General features: G+C 35.9%; 1 protein-coding gene across 1 annotated transcript; it reads right to left on the bottom strand.

Moving 5' to 3' along the window:
* Nucleotides 1-860: 860 nt before the first annotated feature.
* On the bottom strand, nt 861-15247 carry Cops5 (COP9 signalosome subunit 5). The gene is made up of 8 exons (XM_046428588.2): nt 14948-15247; nt 12575-12809; nt 11326-11454; nt 10698-10763; nt 9495-9580; nt 5541-5652; nt 1962-2110; nt 861-1101 (listed from the first exon to the last, which is right to left on the bottom strand). Exons 1-8 carry the CDS (start codon nt 15214-15216, stop codon nt 1017-1019), a joined length of 1131 nt encoding a protein of 376 aa, XP_046284544.1. The 5' UTR covers nt 15217-15247; the 3' UTR covers nt 861-1016.
* Between the last annotated feature and the right edge of the window lie 2000 nt (nt 15248-17247).

The following is a 17247-nucleotide window of genomic DNA, read 5'->3' as shown; positions in this document are numbered from 1 at the left end:
GTGCTATGAGGATCAACTCCAAAGGCCCCAGTAGGATCTACCTTCCTTCTATCAAATAATTATCTCTTATCTTTTATCTGTCTCCTTCTCTGGGATAACTAATCAGAAATTATCCTTCTATTGGATAGGCAGCTTCAAATCCAAAGTGATGATTGGATGTAAAGTGAGAGTTTAGTTGAAGTATTAGGCATACTAATTTCAAGCAGAACTGATTTCATTTCCTTGAAGCTTTCTGCCCCAGGCCACCTGTCCATTGTTGTATTCTCTGACCAGAATAGTAATTGCCTACCTATTACCCTTTTCTGGCTAGTCCTCCTTTCCTTCAAGTTTCACCTGAACTTTGCTAAGTCCTCTTTGGAAGAAGTGTTTCTCCCAAGAATTCACCAGCATATTTTAGTTCTCCCTTCACAATAGTATACTTATGTGCTTGTCAACTAGCCTTAGCCTCCATAGTTAAGTTCTGTGAGGACAGTGGCCATGTTTAGCTTGTTCAAGAGTAACATTGGGCCTGGTTCAGGAAAATCACTGGCAAATATTTGAATACTCTGGGCTATGTTTGTTCTGTCTCTAATAAAGTTACTTTTCAGGAAAATAATCTAGGGTATGACTTGGCTAATATTTTATAGCAACATAAAAATGTTAAATTTTATTTTTACTAACAGACTGTCAAAAGAAGGTAAAGGCAAAAATCAAAAGTGGCTCTGGCCATAGTATGTCAAATGAAATGCTGAAATTCATTGATTTAGATAGGCAAGATGCTTCAAAAAATAGAAAGGGTCTAATATTTTTTCTTTCATATTCAAAAGCATTAAAGGATACTAGAAAAATAATGCAGTTTCGCCCACAAATGAAACAGACAATTTCATTTTATAGAGTTTTATTACAGGATGTTAATATTCAGGACATTTCAGAGCACCTTATACTTCTAATCAGATTTTTGGTAACTGGTTTTAAAAGTATTACTTGAGTATTTTTCCGCATACCAGTTTTCAGGCAAAAGTACTATCAGTGACTGTTTAAGAGATGTTAATTTGATTAAACAGTTTATCCTTAATAACCTGAGACATCAATCCATGGATGGCTTCTATGGTGGTTTTACAGCTGAAAAGAAAAGACATAATGTCACAAACTGAAAATGGTTCAAACATGCATGCACTTCTCCTCTCATGTTTATCTGTACACTTCCAATATTTTCTCAGTTTCATTCATACTCCCAAATCACACCAATCTGAAGTTTACCCTTGTAAATTTTAGACTTCTTCATGTCTTTTAACCCATTTCATTACTTACTAGAACCTTCATACAAGAATGACAATGTAAAATTTGATAAATTCTAAATTGTTAATTTTGTTACTTGTCAGCAGCTTTGGGAAAAGTTCTGTTTTAGAAGACAACTAAAATTATATATTATTACTATATTTATGAAAATATAATAACATACAATGTTATAAATTATATATTAATGACACATTAATCTGTAATTATAGGATTCTAATATTACATAAAGCCTTATCCTTTATTATTTAGAATAATTTAAAAAATAATCCTATGCTTTTCTTTTTTTGGGGGAGTACTAGGGATTGAACCCAGGGCCTCACACAAGCTAGGCAAGTGCTCTACCAGTGAGCTACATCACCAACACTTTTTCGAGACGGCATTTTATTAAATTGCCCAGATTGGCCTTGAACTTGTGATCACCCTGCCTCAGTCGCTAAAGTGACTGGGATTATAGGTGTGTATCACAACATACAGAACTTTGAGCCTTTAATGTTTTAATATAATGTCTCCTAAATTTTTGAAGTTAAAATCTGCATATGAGAATTCTTCAAAGTCTAATATTTAATATTCAGGTACCATTCTAGTTAAAACTAGGCTAAACTGTAAGGAATTTGAATCTTACTATTATTTTCAAATTTTGAAAGAAAAAATTAGGTGTGAGAATCTTACATATTTACTCTTACCTGTCTCTTGTAGCTTTGGCAAGTTTGTCTTCTGACTTTCGATCATGTGTTTCTAAACCTAACATGAAACTCCCTCGGCCCAGCTGAGCTTCTGACTGCTCTAACTTTTCAGACAAATCAAACACCTGACCAGTGGTATAGTCTGCATTCTGTGGAGAAAATGGCACTGTATCAGGACATAATATGAAACCCACAATTTATAACCGTCTTCACCTAAAAAACTGCTTCTAAATTTAAGCAGTTAGAACATAGATACTTTTCCTTTTACAATTTTAAGATTAAATTTGGAAATTTTCTTTTTGACCACTTAAATATAATATTTGTTGTTATGGGAGGCTTTGAAATTCACAGATCTGAATCTAGGTTCTGGTGCTGCTGCAGATTAGCTAGGAAGCCTGGGGCATGCTTCCTGGTCCTCTTCTGAAAATGGGAAACGGTAGCAATAATTATTATATAAGACTATTAAGAAAATTAAATGAAGTTTAATATTTATATATAACACTCTTAGAATTGTCCATGGCACCTAGAAAAGGCCTAATAACTGTTAGCTAAACTTTTAGAACTAGTACTTTTGACAATATTTAAAAAACACTTGTTTTAGATTTTGATTATAAAGTTAATAGTTATCTTTGAAATTTTAGAAAATGTAGAGTAATATAAAGAAGAAAATAAACCTACCTGTAATCATTGCACCCAGCTATAAATACAATTATATCTTAGAGTAATGCTATATTCTCACATGCATACCTACCATTTGGAAAACTGGTTTATATTATTTTTCTAGAAAATGACATCCTTTTTATAAAGAAAAATTTAAACAGTTACATATGTACAGTTACACTTGGTTATATTTATATTTTTTTAGTTGTAGTGTAAAATATAAAAAAATTCACAAATGCAACTTCCAAAGTATGTTACATTTCTTTCCTAAATCTTTGATAGAAGAGAATGAAGATTAATAAACAACTTGGCAGAAATAAGAACATTATCCTACTTGTTCAATTTTTAAGATGGTATAAGGGAAACAGATTTATCACCTAACATGAGAAGTTATTTGCTGTCATCACAGCTATCAGAGGGCTCTTTAAAATGTTACTTGTTCTTCTAATGATTTTACAAATTTATGATATTGTTAAAAGATACAACTATGTTCATTTTGTCTGGATGTAAGTGGTTTAGGAAATAAATACAGTTTTACACCACAGACTTGGAAAAAAACTCTAAGGCTTATAGACTACTTCATATTCAGATGATTTAGCTACTCAAGCCATGAAAATGTGGGTCACTAGAAATAGCTATTATTAAAACTATAATAAAATATACCCAATTACATTTCTCATTTCTGCTTTTTTTTAAATACCCAATTACATTTCAAATGCATAGAAAATGAACATAAGGAACTAATTTCCTAAATTAGAAAATAACTTTTTTTTTCTGGTAGCTTTTTGGTTATATGCTGTAATTAACTACTTTAGCTGGGAAAAAAAGAGAAGCTGAATACATAATTCTATATTTTTTCTTAAAATGCTATAATTATGTAAAACCACAAAAAAGGAAAAAATGAAATTTAATTGTTTCCTGATTATTAATATCCTTGTATATGCAGTACTACAATACAGGGATAGCCACAGGTCTGAGTAAGTTGATCTCTTTGCCTTTACACCAATGCTCAGACTGCTCTGGTCTTGAAGTGTTTTCACTGCTTGCCACCAGGTGTCACTTTTGGCTGCTATTAGTACATTTGCCTCTAAGGAAACAACATATATAAAGCATTTAGCAGTGTCTGGCACAAAGGAAACAATGTTTACTTACTACTCTGATCAATCTCTTCTTTCTAATCTACTACTTCTGACCCCTGATGATAAGCAATAAGAACAGAAGCCTTGTCAGAACTGTGTTTACAATCATTGTAAATAGGCTTAAGTGACATTTTTCTGTATACATCAAACCAAAAAAAAAAAAAAAATCATTTATTGAGGCTTTATTATATGCCAGGTATTCCACCAATTGCTTTATATTAAGTCCTAAATTTTTCAGTATACTTAATGATGTATATAGTATTATAATTTTACACCTGAGAAAGTCTCAGTCACATTAAATAACTTTCTGAAGGTAATCAGAACTAGTAAAGAAAGTAGCAGAGCTGTTTTCAAATCCAGTTTATTTTACTCCAAACCCCATGGTTCTAATCACTATGTACACTGCACTAAATGAAACAGCCTCCCCCCCGTGCTGGGAATTGAACCCAAGGCTTCATGTTTTCCAGGCAAGCACTCCTCCACTGAGCCACATCCCCAGCCGAGAAATAGCCTAGTTTTTAAAAAAAGTAAAAAACTGTTCTTAAGTTCTAAATATAGAAAAAGCTGTTAAGTAAATGTCTTCCTAAATATTTTAGATTTTAGCGATATAATCAGAAAATATTCAGTAGCTAAATATAAGTAGCTATTTTTTGCTGCTCACTATCTGTTGCTTTAAAGCAAGAGTCTTATGATCTCTCTTTCCCCATCTTACTAAGTTCCTGAAGGAGCTGCCTCCACCCCAGCCCAGCACTCACTGAATTCATTCCCTTGGCCTATACAAGGTCTAAGTAGAAGAGCATGTATCCTAAGTAAGTCAGTCAGAAACAATGAGGCTTTGCCTAAGAATAAGCAGGAGTGTGTGTATTTCTGGATTCCCCGCCCCCCGCTTTTTCTTTTCTTTTTTTTTTAAAGAATTTAACCTTTATTTGTTTGTATGTGGTGCTGCTGAGGATTGAACCAAATGCCTCAACCTCGCTAGGCAAGCGCTCTACCAATGAGCTACAACCCCAGCCCTTGATTTCCTATTTTGAACATGACAGGGTAAGACTGGGAGATCTGAGGCTAAAGTTGCCATCTTGCTTTCACATGAAACCTGAAACTGAAACTAATCAATAAAACTGAGAGAGAGAAAAAAGCAAGACTTTATAATATTGCTTGAATGCTCTACTCTGAGACTTAGTAACTTATATAACTTTCTTTCCTTTTTTTTTCTGGTGCTGGGGACTGAACCTAGGACCCATAGCATAAGTATGCACTCTACCAGGGAGCTATACTCCCACCATGATTCTCTTTCTTATTTCTGAGTGTCTTATTACTTGAAACCAGAGTCCAAAAGACATCTGATACAACAAATACTTGTATTTTTTCCGCTAGACATCATTTTTTCCCCACATATTTTTTTAAGTTGTAGATAGACATAATACCTTTATTTTATTTATTTTTATGTGGTACTGAGGATGGAACCCAGAGCCTCATACATGCTAGGCTACCACTGAGCCACTAACCCCAGCCCCTCTATACATCCCTTTAAGGCAAGCACAGCAGATCTCACCCTGATCTGGCCACTCTATTTGCCATTTATACTTGGTCTCTCTGACATGAGACAGACCTAAGATTTGCCTAGATTTCTGATCTAGCTCAGCAGTGCAGAATCCCATCCCAACCCTCTTGTTGTGGCCAAGTTGGGTACAGCTTTTCTGTGTAAGGGGGTTTCAAATATTAAACAGCTTTTATAGCTTATATAAAATTCAAATGCATCCCTTACAAGTAGAGTACTCACAGTAAGCAAGCTAGAAGAACTCAGTGTATTCACCCAGTATTTATTCCACAAAAGCTCAAGTAATTTGCGATCCAAAGAGGATTTGAAATATGAGACTTCTAAGGCATAGTATCTATGAAACAAAAGCACAAATTGAATAAGTAAAAAAAAAAATATTCAATTGTATCATATAGAAGTCATAGCCAAATTTAAGCAAATTATACTTTATATTAAAATAGTCATGTTTTAGTTTTTAGTCTAACAATAAGAGGTAACCATGTATTCTTTTTCTTCAGGGGTGTGATTTCAAATCTTCTATCTACAAAATTTCTTTATTTTATGTTTTCCTTCTGTGAAGCCCAGAAATTTCCAAGAAGTTATTAATAATCAGACTTTCTGAATGATATGTTTGTGTTATTAAGTTTTGTAACTTCCAGCTAACAGCACATAAACTTAATGAGCTGCTTCTTTAGGATTCACTATCATTTTTGTTAGCCTTTTAAAATATACTAAAAGTGACATGTGCACTCCTCATTCTTACCTTTCTAATCCCCTGATTAGGGCCTACTACTTTTTGGAAAAGAAAACTTTAAAAGTATGTTCTAAGATACTTAAAATAATCTCTACTGCTTCCAAAGGTGCTTAATTTATAATCAGGTTGTAGCAAGGAAAATTTGGTTAATGTCTGAAAAACATACATAATTTAAATGTAACAAAATTTTAACTATCTCAGTAGGTTATGCACATTAGTGGATACAAAGAAGCACAAGAAACTTCTTTATTAGGAACTCACCATTTATACAGAAGAACTGGAATGAATCCAAAAATATTAAATATAATGAAATATGTTGAATAACAGTAAGTGATGCCAAAGTGTATATGTAAAAAGAAACAATTACCAATTGAGTATTCAAGATAATGAGTACTCTTAAGAGGATGTGAAGTGGTCATTTAGAGCTAGAACCAGATGCAAAGCCCTAGGGAAAAGGTTGGACTTTAGGGTAACTCTCACAAGAGTCCACAGTGTGGGGCTGGGATTGTGGCTCAGCAGTAGAGCATTCACCTAGCGCGTGCGAGGCCCTGGGTTTGATCCTCAGCACCACATAAAAATAAATAAATAAAATAAAGGTGTTGTGTCCAACTACAACTAAAACTAAATATTACAAAAAAAAAAAAAAGAGTCCATGGTATGGGTATGTTGAGAACACAGAAGGCATTAGGTAGAGAGCATCATCTATGAAAGGAAACACATGTAAGGGTAATAAGTGAATTGGTTTGGCCAATTTAGCAAGAGGAGAATAATACTGTGAGGGAAACTTATAATGGCATACTGAGGTCCAGTTGCTGGAAGATGTTATGTAAAAGGTCAAGAAATTTATAATTTTTTATTCTTTAGGTACTTTGGACTCATGGAAGGTGTTTGAGTAGAGCAATGATATAGCCAAAGGGAGTTTAAGAAAGTTGACTGTGGTAATACCATTATATGCTAGAGGATAAAAAATGGACGCAGGGGTACCCACAAAGGAAGCCATTGGAGTGGGGCAGACAGGAAAAGATAAAGGCTCAGATTCTTGGGTAGTGGTGCAAAGGATAAAAGTGACATGAACACAATAAAAAAGCACCCCTGGGTTTAATCCCCAGTACCAATAAATAAATTAATAAGTAAATAAATAAATAACCTTTACTATAAGAAAAAGAAAAGCCAATAAACTGCTAATAATAACCTATCATCAAGTAATTTAGGAAATGTATGTATAATAACCTATGCAAAACGCTTATTCTTTTGATTTGGTACTATGCTTCACTGAATATTTGTCAAAAAATAAATCCATTAATTTACTTGCTCTTATTCTTTCTTATTTAGGAATCAATCCAAAGAGAATGTTTTTGAATATTCTTTTTGGTTCAAAATTCTAGGCAATTTTTGGTTCAAAACTCTAGGCTCTAGCAATGTAGGAACTAGCAAGTAGCTACTCCTCTCTGATAGGCTACTATTTCAGAATATCAAGTGGGGTACTTGTCAAAAGAAACTTATTTAAGGAAGACAAAAGAATGAACCAACAGAAAGAAAAATAGGGAAAGGTGCTGTTAGGTTACAGAAAAAAAATTAATATGAAAATATAATTGTTAATCAGAAAAATGATTAGGAGCAATTTCCTTAAACAGAAATAATTTAAATTCTTTTCAAAAGGTCAAATTAAATGCTTAATCCTAATCATTTAGGGTAGAGGTAGTTATTACAGAAATATGTCAGACATGATTGAAAACCAGAATATTTAAAAACTCAATTTTAGAAAATCTGAATTTTCGAAGAATTTCTAAACAGAAAAATAAGAGCATATGGATAGTCAAGATACTCATTAAAGTTGGGATAAGAGGTGTTTTTTAGTGCCCTCTCTTCTATGTGCCTTGCTGTTTTTTTTTTTTTTAATATTTATTTATTTATTTTAGTTGTAAGTGAACATAGAACCTTTATTTCATTTTTATGTGGTGCTGAGGATCGAACCCAGGGCCTCACGCATGCTAGGTGAGCACTCTACCTCTGAGCCAGAACCCCAAACCTGCCTTGCTGTTTTAAAAGCAAGGCTACAGCAGCAAATAATTCTAATAAAATCCACATGCTCAAGGGGTCAATAATAAGGATGCAAACATATCAGATAGTGACAAGTGCTATGAAGAAAAAGAAAGCAGAGAAAGTAGACACAAAGTGACAGGAAGGTATTATTTTGAGATAGGGTGATCCATGAACATTCTCTGTTAAGGTGACTCTTAAACAGATAGTCAACAATTAAAACAGTTAGGGAGCCATATGGAAATAAGGAAGAATGTTCCAGGTAAAGGAAACAGTAAGTACTAAAGCCCTAAGGCAGAAGCCTGGGGGATACATCTGAGAAACACTAAAGAGATAAGTACTGCTAGATTGAACCATGGGTTCAGTGCTAAAGAGGTAAGTACTGCTGAACTGAACCATGGGATAGTGCTAAGAGAGGAGCCTTGAGAGAGTGTGGACGCTAGACCATATGGGGTTGTGTAGTCTATGGCAAGGCTTAAGGTTCTTATTCTATTTTTTTTAATTGCAGATGAACATGATACCTTTACTTATTTATTTATGTTCTTTACATTTTTATGTGGTGCTAAGGATGGAACCCAGTGCCTTCCACATGTGGGAGGCGAGTACTCTACCATTAAGCTACAACCCTAGCCCAAGGATCTTATTCTTGGTGAGATGGAAAATCATTCTGAGAAGAAACACAGTCTGACATTTTAGTTTGCCTGAGAAAACAATTTTAAGAGGCAAAATGTATATGCAGTATTAGTTGTGGCTTGGATGAAGGTGACAGGTGATAAGATATATTTAAAAGGTAAAGAAAACTAATTTCACTAGCTTCTTCAACATTAAAATAAAAACCAAAGGCCCAATATTTTGTCTGATAAGTGGATGCTGATCCATAATGATGGTGCAGGGGGAGGAAGAATGGAGGAACTTTGGGGGGTGGGCAAAGAATGGAGGAACTTTGGATTGAGTAGAGGGGAGGGAGAGAAGGAGAGGGAGATGTGGGGGAAAGATGGTGGAATGAGACATACAATATTAACATATGTACAGGTATAACTGCATGAATGATGTGACTCTACATCATGTACAACCAGAGAAATGAAAAGTTGTGTTCCATTTGTGTAAAAAATGGGATCATGGCTCAGTGAAAGAGCACTTGCCTCATAAGTGTGAGGCACTGGGTTTGATTCTCAGCACTGTATATAAATAAATGAATAAAAGTCCATCACCACTAAAAAAATTAATTAAAATTTTTAACATTATCCTAAATCTTCATTTTAAACTATTATTTCAAAACGTGTTATATTATGAAATGCATTTTTGTCAGTCTTTTTCTCATCTGTAAAACAAAGGGCTTGGACTGGATGATCTCTGAGGTTTCCTGTGATTTTGGATTCAGATATATTTTTTTAGTTACTTACTGTTTGCAATGTACACCAAAGTCTTCTATTTTGTTGAGTGGAATAGTCTGGTATTCAGAAGGTCCTTCATCAGGAGGTTTGTAGCCCTAAACAAAAATAATAACAGAAGATTAAAAAACAAAATAAAATAAAAACCCAAGATAAACTGTTTTTTTTCTCTGCAGCTTTTTATTTATAGGAGCATTAATTTTGGGGAGACGAATATTCAACATAAATACTCTTAAAAAAAAAAAAATATATATATATATATATATATAGCTTCTACTTTCTCCAACCCCACTTTCTGGCAATAGGCTGGATTTGGTTTATAGATTAATTTTTTTTTTGACCTTAGGAGATATATACCTATGCATTATCTACTGCAGACTACAAGCTTCCTCCAGAGGAGGGAACTGTTGCTTGCTGTTTCTCTAGTGCCTGTCAGAATGCCATTGTCACTCAAATACTATTAAATAAAGATTACTGACTGGGTGTGGTGGTATACACCTGTAATACCAGTGACTTAAGACGCAGAGGCAGAGGGATTGCAAGTTCAAAGCCAACCTCACCAAAAACAAAGTGCTAAGAAACTCAGTGAGACCCTGTCTCTAAATAAAATATTAAAAAGGGCTGGGGAATGTAACTCAGTGGTTGAGTGCCCCTGAGTTCAATCCTTGATTATCCCCGCTCCCATATAAAGACTGTTTTTCCAGTAAAATTGATAACAAATAACAAATGTATTTTCTTTTTTAAGAGTCAGTTTGTGGTAGTTTGCTACTTTAAACAAACTATTTTAGGACAGAGATACTAGTCACAGCATATCCTTAAAAATAAGCGAAATATTTGGAGTTTAAAAAATTATGACTTAGGGCTGGGACTTTGGTTCAGCAGTAGCACACTTGCCTGGCATGTGTGAGGCACTGGGTTTGATTCTCAGCACCACGTATAAATAAATAAAATAAAGATCTATCAACGACTGAGAGGAAAAAAAAAAAAGACTTATACTATAATCCCAGCAGCTTGGGAGGCTGAGACACAAAGATAGCAAGTTCAAAGCCAGACTTGGTAACAGTGAGTTGCTAAGCAACTCAGTGAGACCCTGTCTCTAAATAAAATACAAAATAGGGCTGGGGATGCGGCTCAGTAACTAAGTGCTCAAGAATTCAATCCCTGGTACTCAAAAAAGAAAAAAACAAATTATGACTTATAATTTTTAAAAATTACCTTTGGGTATGTCCTAAAGGCTCCAAGATTCACTTTTCCTGCAGATATTGTTCTTGTTGGATCAATCTACAAGAAGGATATATTTAACATCTGTCAATACAAATCATTATATACTTCTATTTATTAAAATATTATAAATCTAGAAATACATATGTAACGCTATGCACATACACAATAAATGACCAAACAATATGAAAAAAATAACCAAACCAGAAAGTTTTTTTGAAATGGTTAAACATAGGAATTCCTCACAGGAAATTTAGAGATTACATTTAGTTGACATCATTTAGGATTATTATTTGAGAATTTGCTCATCACTTTTTAAAGGGCTTTCTTTTTTTCCTTTTAGCATTTCCTGCTTACTCTAGTCAAAGAACACTGATGGAATACCTCTGATGAGCTGGGTGCTGAGACATGTGTGCTGATTACCCTCATCTTTTGTGGGTAGGGTGTGAGTTATAGAGATTAAGTAACTTGCTCAAAGCCCCAGTTTTATTAAGAGGTAGAATTCTGATTCAAGTCTTTACAGATTGACACCAGAGCTTTTGCTCTTTACTATACTGTTTCAAGTCTTGTTTTAGTAAATGTTCATGAAGAACTTAATTAAAACTGGTTTAAAAGTACTTACTACCACTGCTACGAATGGTTCTTGGAACTGCTGGTTAAGCATCTGTGTACTAACATCAATCCCAGAAAGCCAGCAGCCATAGCCAGGGTGGCTATGGTACCAGCCAATTGCATTTTCAAGGCGACCAACCTAACAAATGAAGAGGACAAAGGAGCTTGAGGTTTCTGTTTAATTTTCAGGACATTTATTATTTGTTTTATGTAACACTGCAGTAAACATCAAGCAAAATAATTCTTAGAATATATTGCTTTTGTTAAAAAAGGAGTTATTTGAATAGGTAATACGTGTACAAAGCACAAAACTAACAAAGTTCAAGAACAATAAAGGTATTCAGTCTCCTTCCCATCTCTTTTACTTCAGCTGATTTCTACCCCTGTTGCCTACTGCTTACATAGCCTTATAGAGATATTTTTACATACATGTAGTAAATTAATAAACACAGTGACACACAATAGCATGCCATATACAGTGTTTTATACTTTGCTTTTTTACTCAACAAATTATTCTAGGGTTTGCTCTATATAAGTAAATATATAGATAGCTATTTTTTTTAAAGGCTGCCTAAGAAGAATGTACCATCATTTATTTAACTGGTTTTATATTCATGAATATTTAGGTTGTTTCCAAACTTTTTGATTTTTGGTGTTGGGGACTAAACTCAGGCTTTATGTATGCTAAGTATGCACTCTACCACAGAGGTACATTCTCAGCACCCAGACTTATTTTTTAGGTTCTGGGGATTGAACCCAGGGGTGCTTAACCATTGAGTCACATCCCTAGCGCCCCCTGCCTTTTTTTTTTTAATTTAAAATTTGAGACAGGATCTTGCAAATTACTTAGCAGCTAAGACTAGCCTTGAATTTGTGATCCTCTTGCCTCATCCTCCCAAGTTGCTGGGATTAGAGGAGTGTGCCACCATGCCTGGCTCAGACTTTTGATTTTAAACACACATCTGATAATGAATGAGAAATTATTTTGTGTAGGGGTCTATGCTCTAAATCCTTTTTTTCCTCCAGTGCTGGGGATCAAATCCAGGACTCTGAGCATTCTAGGAAAGTGCTTTACTACTGAGCTACACCCTCAGTCCCCATGGTATAAATCTTATCATGCTTCTAATCTTATATCATTTTATATAGAAATTGTTGAATTTAAAATATAAAATTTAACGTAAAGAAATAGTTTTCAGTTTAGAAACTCAAAAATCACCTTGAGACTCTGTAGGGACTAAACTTTAAGAAAACATTTTTACCTGTTTGGCGTTTTCTATGTATGCAGCCATGTACTCATATGCAGCAGCCTGAGCATTTACTCGGGTTTCAGTGCCCTCTACAGGCAAAGCAAAACTGTCCATAATGATCATGGTTTCACCGTCCACCTTTCCTAGCATCAAACCCATCACTTCCAAGTTGCCTCCTGATCTGGCATGCATCACCATTTTTAGTAGAGCCAAAGCTGAGATTTTGCAGTATTTAAAGTAATGGTGACTACAAAACAAAATCATGGTGTAATTAATTTTCTTATATAAAGTACAATTTCAAAAGACAGTTTTTGTGAAGATAACAAGTACTGAAGGGATTTACAGAAATGAATGTGGGAAGAAAAAGGAAGTAGAAAAGGAGTTTCTACAGGGCACTAGAAATAATAAACAGGTCATAGTCCTGTACAGTATTCCCCTGTGGGGGAGTCTGAAATAGTTTTTAAATACATTTAAGAGGGAAAAACATACTTTGAGTAGGCTTTTTCTCCCTTGACTTGGAATCAGCATATTTCTGATTCTGACTCTAGTTGGAATGGTTGTGTCTAACCCTTCTCAGGTGTACCTTCTAGCCTAATGATTATGAACGCGGACTCTAACATCTACCCTAATTTTGGCACTGCCATGCTCTAGCTGTGATACTGTGCCAACCATTTAATGTTTGTGCTTCAGTTTTCTTATTTGTATTTCATAGTTGTTAGGATGAAAAAAAGTATATAAAAATACTCAACTTAGTGCCTGACATATACTAAAACCTTAAGTGCTGTTACTAGCATTGTGGTACTCTTGAATAGTTTGTTGAAAGGTGTGGTCTCCCTCTGTGATATCAGCCTCAAAATCAAAACATAGCCCTAGTGTCCCTACTTCTCCTATGACCACTATTCTAGAGTTTGTCATCATTGGATATGAATAAATTCTTGAATAAAAAATATTTTGATATCGCTGATGCAGCTGAAGACAGCTGAAATGAGTATGAGAACCACCGTGAGACAAGCTGATATTTTCCAAATAAACTACATTTACCTAAAATAGAAGATCCTGCCATAGGAGTAAGGAGATAATCAGGCAATCTAACCAGATTGTACAGAGCAGTAAATGTAAATGTCTCTTAAGAAGACTTTGAAGATGCCTGCTCCAAGAAAACAACCAAGTTTAATTCCCAACCTTTGCCAGATTTCAACAACAAGATGAAAGATATGGAGACCTGGTATTGGAAGTCAAGACATAAAATTTTGACTCCACCCTTTACTGGGAAAAAGGGGGGGGGGGATAATAGTTAATGTGCTCCCATTACATAATTCTAGATCCTTTTAATTTATCAATTCATCTAATCTTCATGACATCACTAATAGGTAGGTTTTATTTCTATATTATAGATAAATGAAGATGGATAAGTTAGTTTCCTAAGGTCAACTAGTTACGTGGCAATTGTGAGATTTGGTCTTAGGTCTATTGCTCATTTAAGAGTTCACTACCTCAGTGTGACCAAGAAGTAAGTTTCTTATGTATTTTCTTATTTGCAAAAAAGGAATGAAAATACAGTATTGAGTTGTCATGCATATTAAATGACATGAAAATCCCTAGCTCAGTGCCTGGCTCATGTTAAATTCTCAATAAACACTGCTAAAATTGAATACGTGGACAATTAGCTAACTCTGAAAAAAACTGTGAGGCTGATAAAGTATGTTCTGCTGTTGACCACATTTCTCCTATCTCCTCATAGATCGGGCCCTTTGTGGTCTTTTTTACTCTCTCCCTAATACAGTGGGGTGAAGAACCCTTTCCTGACTTGTCATTATTTTCAGGGACACATGGATTTTAGTAAGAAGCAAAGAGCCTTAAGCTCTATTTTTATAAATAGTGGCTTAGGTGAACTGGTGAAGCAACATTTTAGAGACTGGGTAGAGACGGTGTGTCTCTGAAATAATTACCAGCAATCAAAAACGATATTATAGGTCTCTTTTCATTTTTGAGACCCTTGTCCTGGTAACTTGATTTCAGCTGCAATCCCCAGTTTGGGATCAGCTGAAGGCCCCAAAAAGATGCATGATGACACCTGGTTCAAGGTAGAGTGTATAGCATATGTGAAAAGATGTTGAAAAGTGTCAATTTAAAGCACCGCTTGTTCTTCATTTACATCCTCTGGTAGTAAATGCATTAAAGAAAGGAGAGTCAAATAGCCCCTCGAGGAGAGGCTTAGGCCTCACTAAGAAGGATAAAGATAGATACAAAGCTCTCGTTCTATTCTCCACTCTCCCGTAAAAAAACAAAACAAGCTCTCCACCCGCTTCGACTCCCACTCTCCCTGGGTCTCTTAAATTCCAGCCATCCCGTCCCTCCCCTGCGTCTCGCCAGGGACCTCCTCACTCCTTAGTCCAGGGTTTCGCCGCCAGGATTTCTTGCTGCTGTTTTTTGTCGTATTTGTAGATTTCATCGATACTCTGGGCTTCTTGCATGTTGTTGGCCAATTCCCAGGTTTTCTGGGCCATACCGCTCCCGGACGCCGCCATCACCGAGGAATCGGAGAAGTTGTCACTTCCACAACCAAAACGCAACTTTATTTCACTGGGTTTCCAGGTGTGGGCTTCAGACCTTCCCCACCAAGGGTGCAAATTCTTATTAGACTCTCGGGGCATCCATGACACCTAACACCGGAGGTGAGGTTGGCACATACCATTCGGAATGGCAGGGGAGACACGTGTCTCTTTTGAAACACAACTATGTAAAAAGCGATTACTTTAAAAATTATGGAGAGAGGAAGTCTTGTGGTTGAAAGTAGAAGTTACTTTCTTGGAAAACTGTGTGAATTATGTGTGAATTAGGACAAACACAATGATTCTATTTGAGAATGGTACAGCCTTCCTCACCGGAAGAAGGGCTTGTAACGTTATGCCAGAAACTGGATTTGGCCGTCTCAGTTCTATTGCGCAGGCTCGGCCTCCGACATAGGAAATGTGGGTGGAGCTTTAAGCTGGGAAGCTGGTGAAAGTGTTTTTGTGTGGGTGTAAGGTACCTTAAGTGAAATAAGTTCTTTGAAAGACTGAAAAATAAGAATGCCTTTGAAAAACGAAATGGAAGTAGTTCTGGATTCTAGTTCTGGAGAGGAAAGACAAACATGTCATTATGTTTTAAGATGATTCACTGCACATGCGTAAAATTTTATGGGCTCGAAAAATCCCCAGGCCCCTCGCTTTTAGATGAGCTTTCGCTAGTGATCGAAGGAGGTAATAAAAACGCATGGATTTCTAAAGTCATGTTTTTTTTTTTTTTCACGTGTTTAGAAAACTTTATAAATTGTGATCTATTGGTGTTCTGAAAATGTCCAGTACTTAATCTTTTTAGTATTGGGGATTGAACCTAGGGGCTCTTTCCCTCCAGCTACCACCCCAGTCCTTTTTATTTTTCACTTTGAGACAGGTTCTCTCTGAGTTGCTGAGGGTCTTGCTAGCATGCTGAGGACTGGCCAAAGTTGGGAGTCTGTGCTTCAGGAAGGTCTTCCCACGCGCATGCAGCACCATGCAGGCTTCCAGTTTTCCTAGTTTTTGTTATAGGTTACAGTTTGGTCTTTAACAGCATTACGAATTACCTTTGTCCCCGGGTAGAATTAATCTGACCAACCTTTTTTGTTTCCTACAGCAGCTAATAGAAAGCTTGTTTAGTTTGTTAGTTTGTTTTAGGTATTGTACTCTCATCCCTCCATCAACGCTAGATTCTGAGTTTCAAGACGTGGTCTAGGTCTGTGTTCATTGTTTTATCACTAACTACTAGGATGTTTTGGATACAAATTTTGCTGGGAAAAAGCATCACAGCTATTCATAACGGGATCCTTTTATACCTCTCCAGCTTCTTTTAGTACCCACTGAAGCTTTTCATTCCGTCAATGCCAGTACCTTCTCTTTGGCTTAGCAATATAGTTGTGTTCAGCATTGTTTGAAATGCTCTTCCTTTTCTGTTTGGGAGATGATATTAATCTTTAAAACAACTTAGAGATCTCAATCTAGGAACTCTTTCTTTCCAGTAACCATTTTAATCACAGTGACTCTACGTCTCTGTAGTTGCTTCTATAACTGCTTTGTAAGGTATTTGTTTACATGGAGGTTTTCCTTTTCACTGTATGCTTTGCGTTGTATCCGCCACTTCTGTTGTGTGATGTGTGGTGGATAGTTGAAAACAAAATTGACTTTACATCACAGCCTGAGGTTTTGACATTTTAAAATCACCTTTTGAAAGTAAGTCAGGATAAATTAGGGTCCTATGATACATTAATACCATTAGTTCCACTCTCCTGGGAAGCTAGATATCTCTTTTCTAGTCATACATGTAGCCAGTCAGGATTGGAGTGAACTATGTTGCATGTTGAAAGCCCAGGACACGACGTTTACCACCTGGAGTAGGACTAAATCCTTGGAAAGCTATGTCAAGAGTTTTCCTCTCTCTGCCTTTCAGACACTGATACTGTTCCTTGACCTGACTAGCTAACTCATGGAGTAGGGGAAGGGTGGTTTAGAGAGGCTGTAATCGATTTAGTCTTGGAAGTGGCGCCCACGGTTTAACAGACCCTGAGCATAGCAGGGGAACCTTGATGGCATTGTCTGCAGCCAGGGTACAGGCAAGCCTTGCGAACATCCAGCGGGTTGTGCGGCCTCCGGGACGGCAGGGGGCGACCT

Source organism: Marmota monax, unplaced genomic scaffold (assembly GCF_021218885.2).
Source record: "Marmota monax isolate L192 unplaced genomic scaffold, Marmota_monax_Labrador192_F-V1.1 WCK01_AAM20220418_F8-fsc00044, whole genome shotgun sequence".
In the NCBI taxonomy this organism is placed as follows: domain Eukaryota; kingdom Metazoa; phylum Chordata; class Mammalia; order Rodentia; family Sciuridae; genus Marmota; species Marmota monax.
Note: the sequence above shows the minus strand (reverse complement) of the source record. Positions and strands in the feature narration are given on the sequence as shown.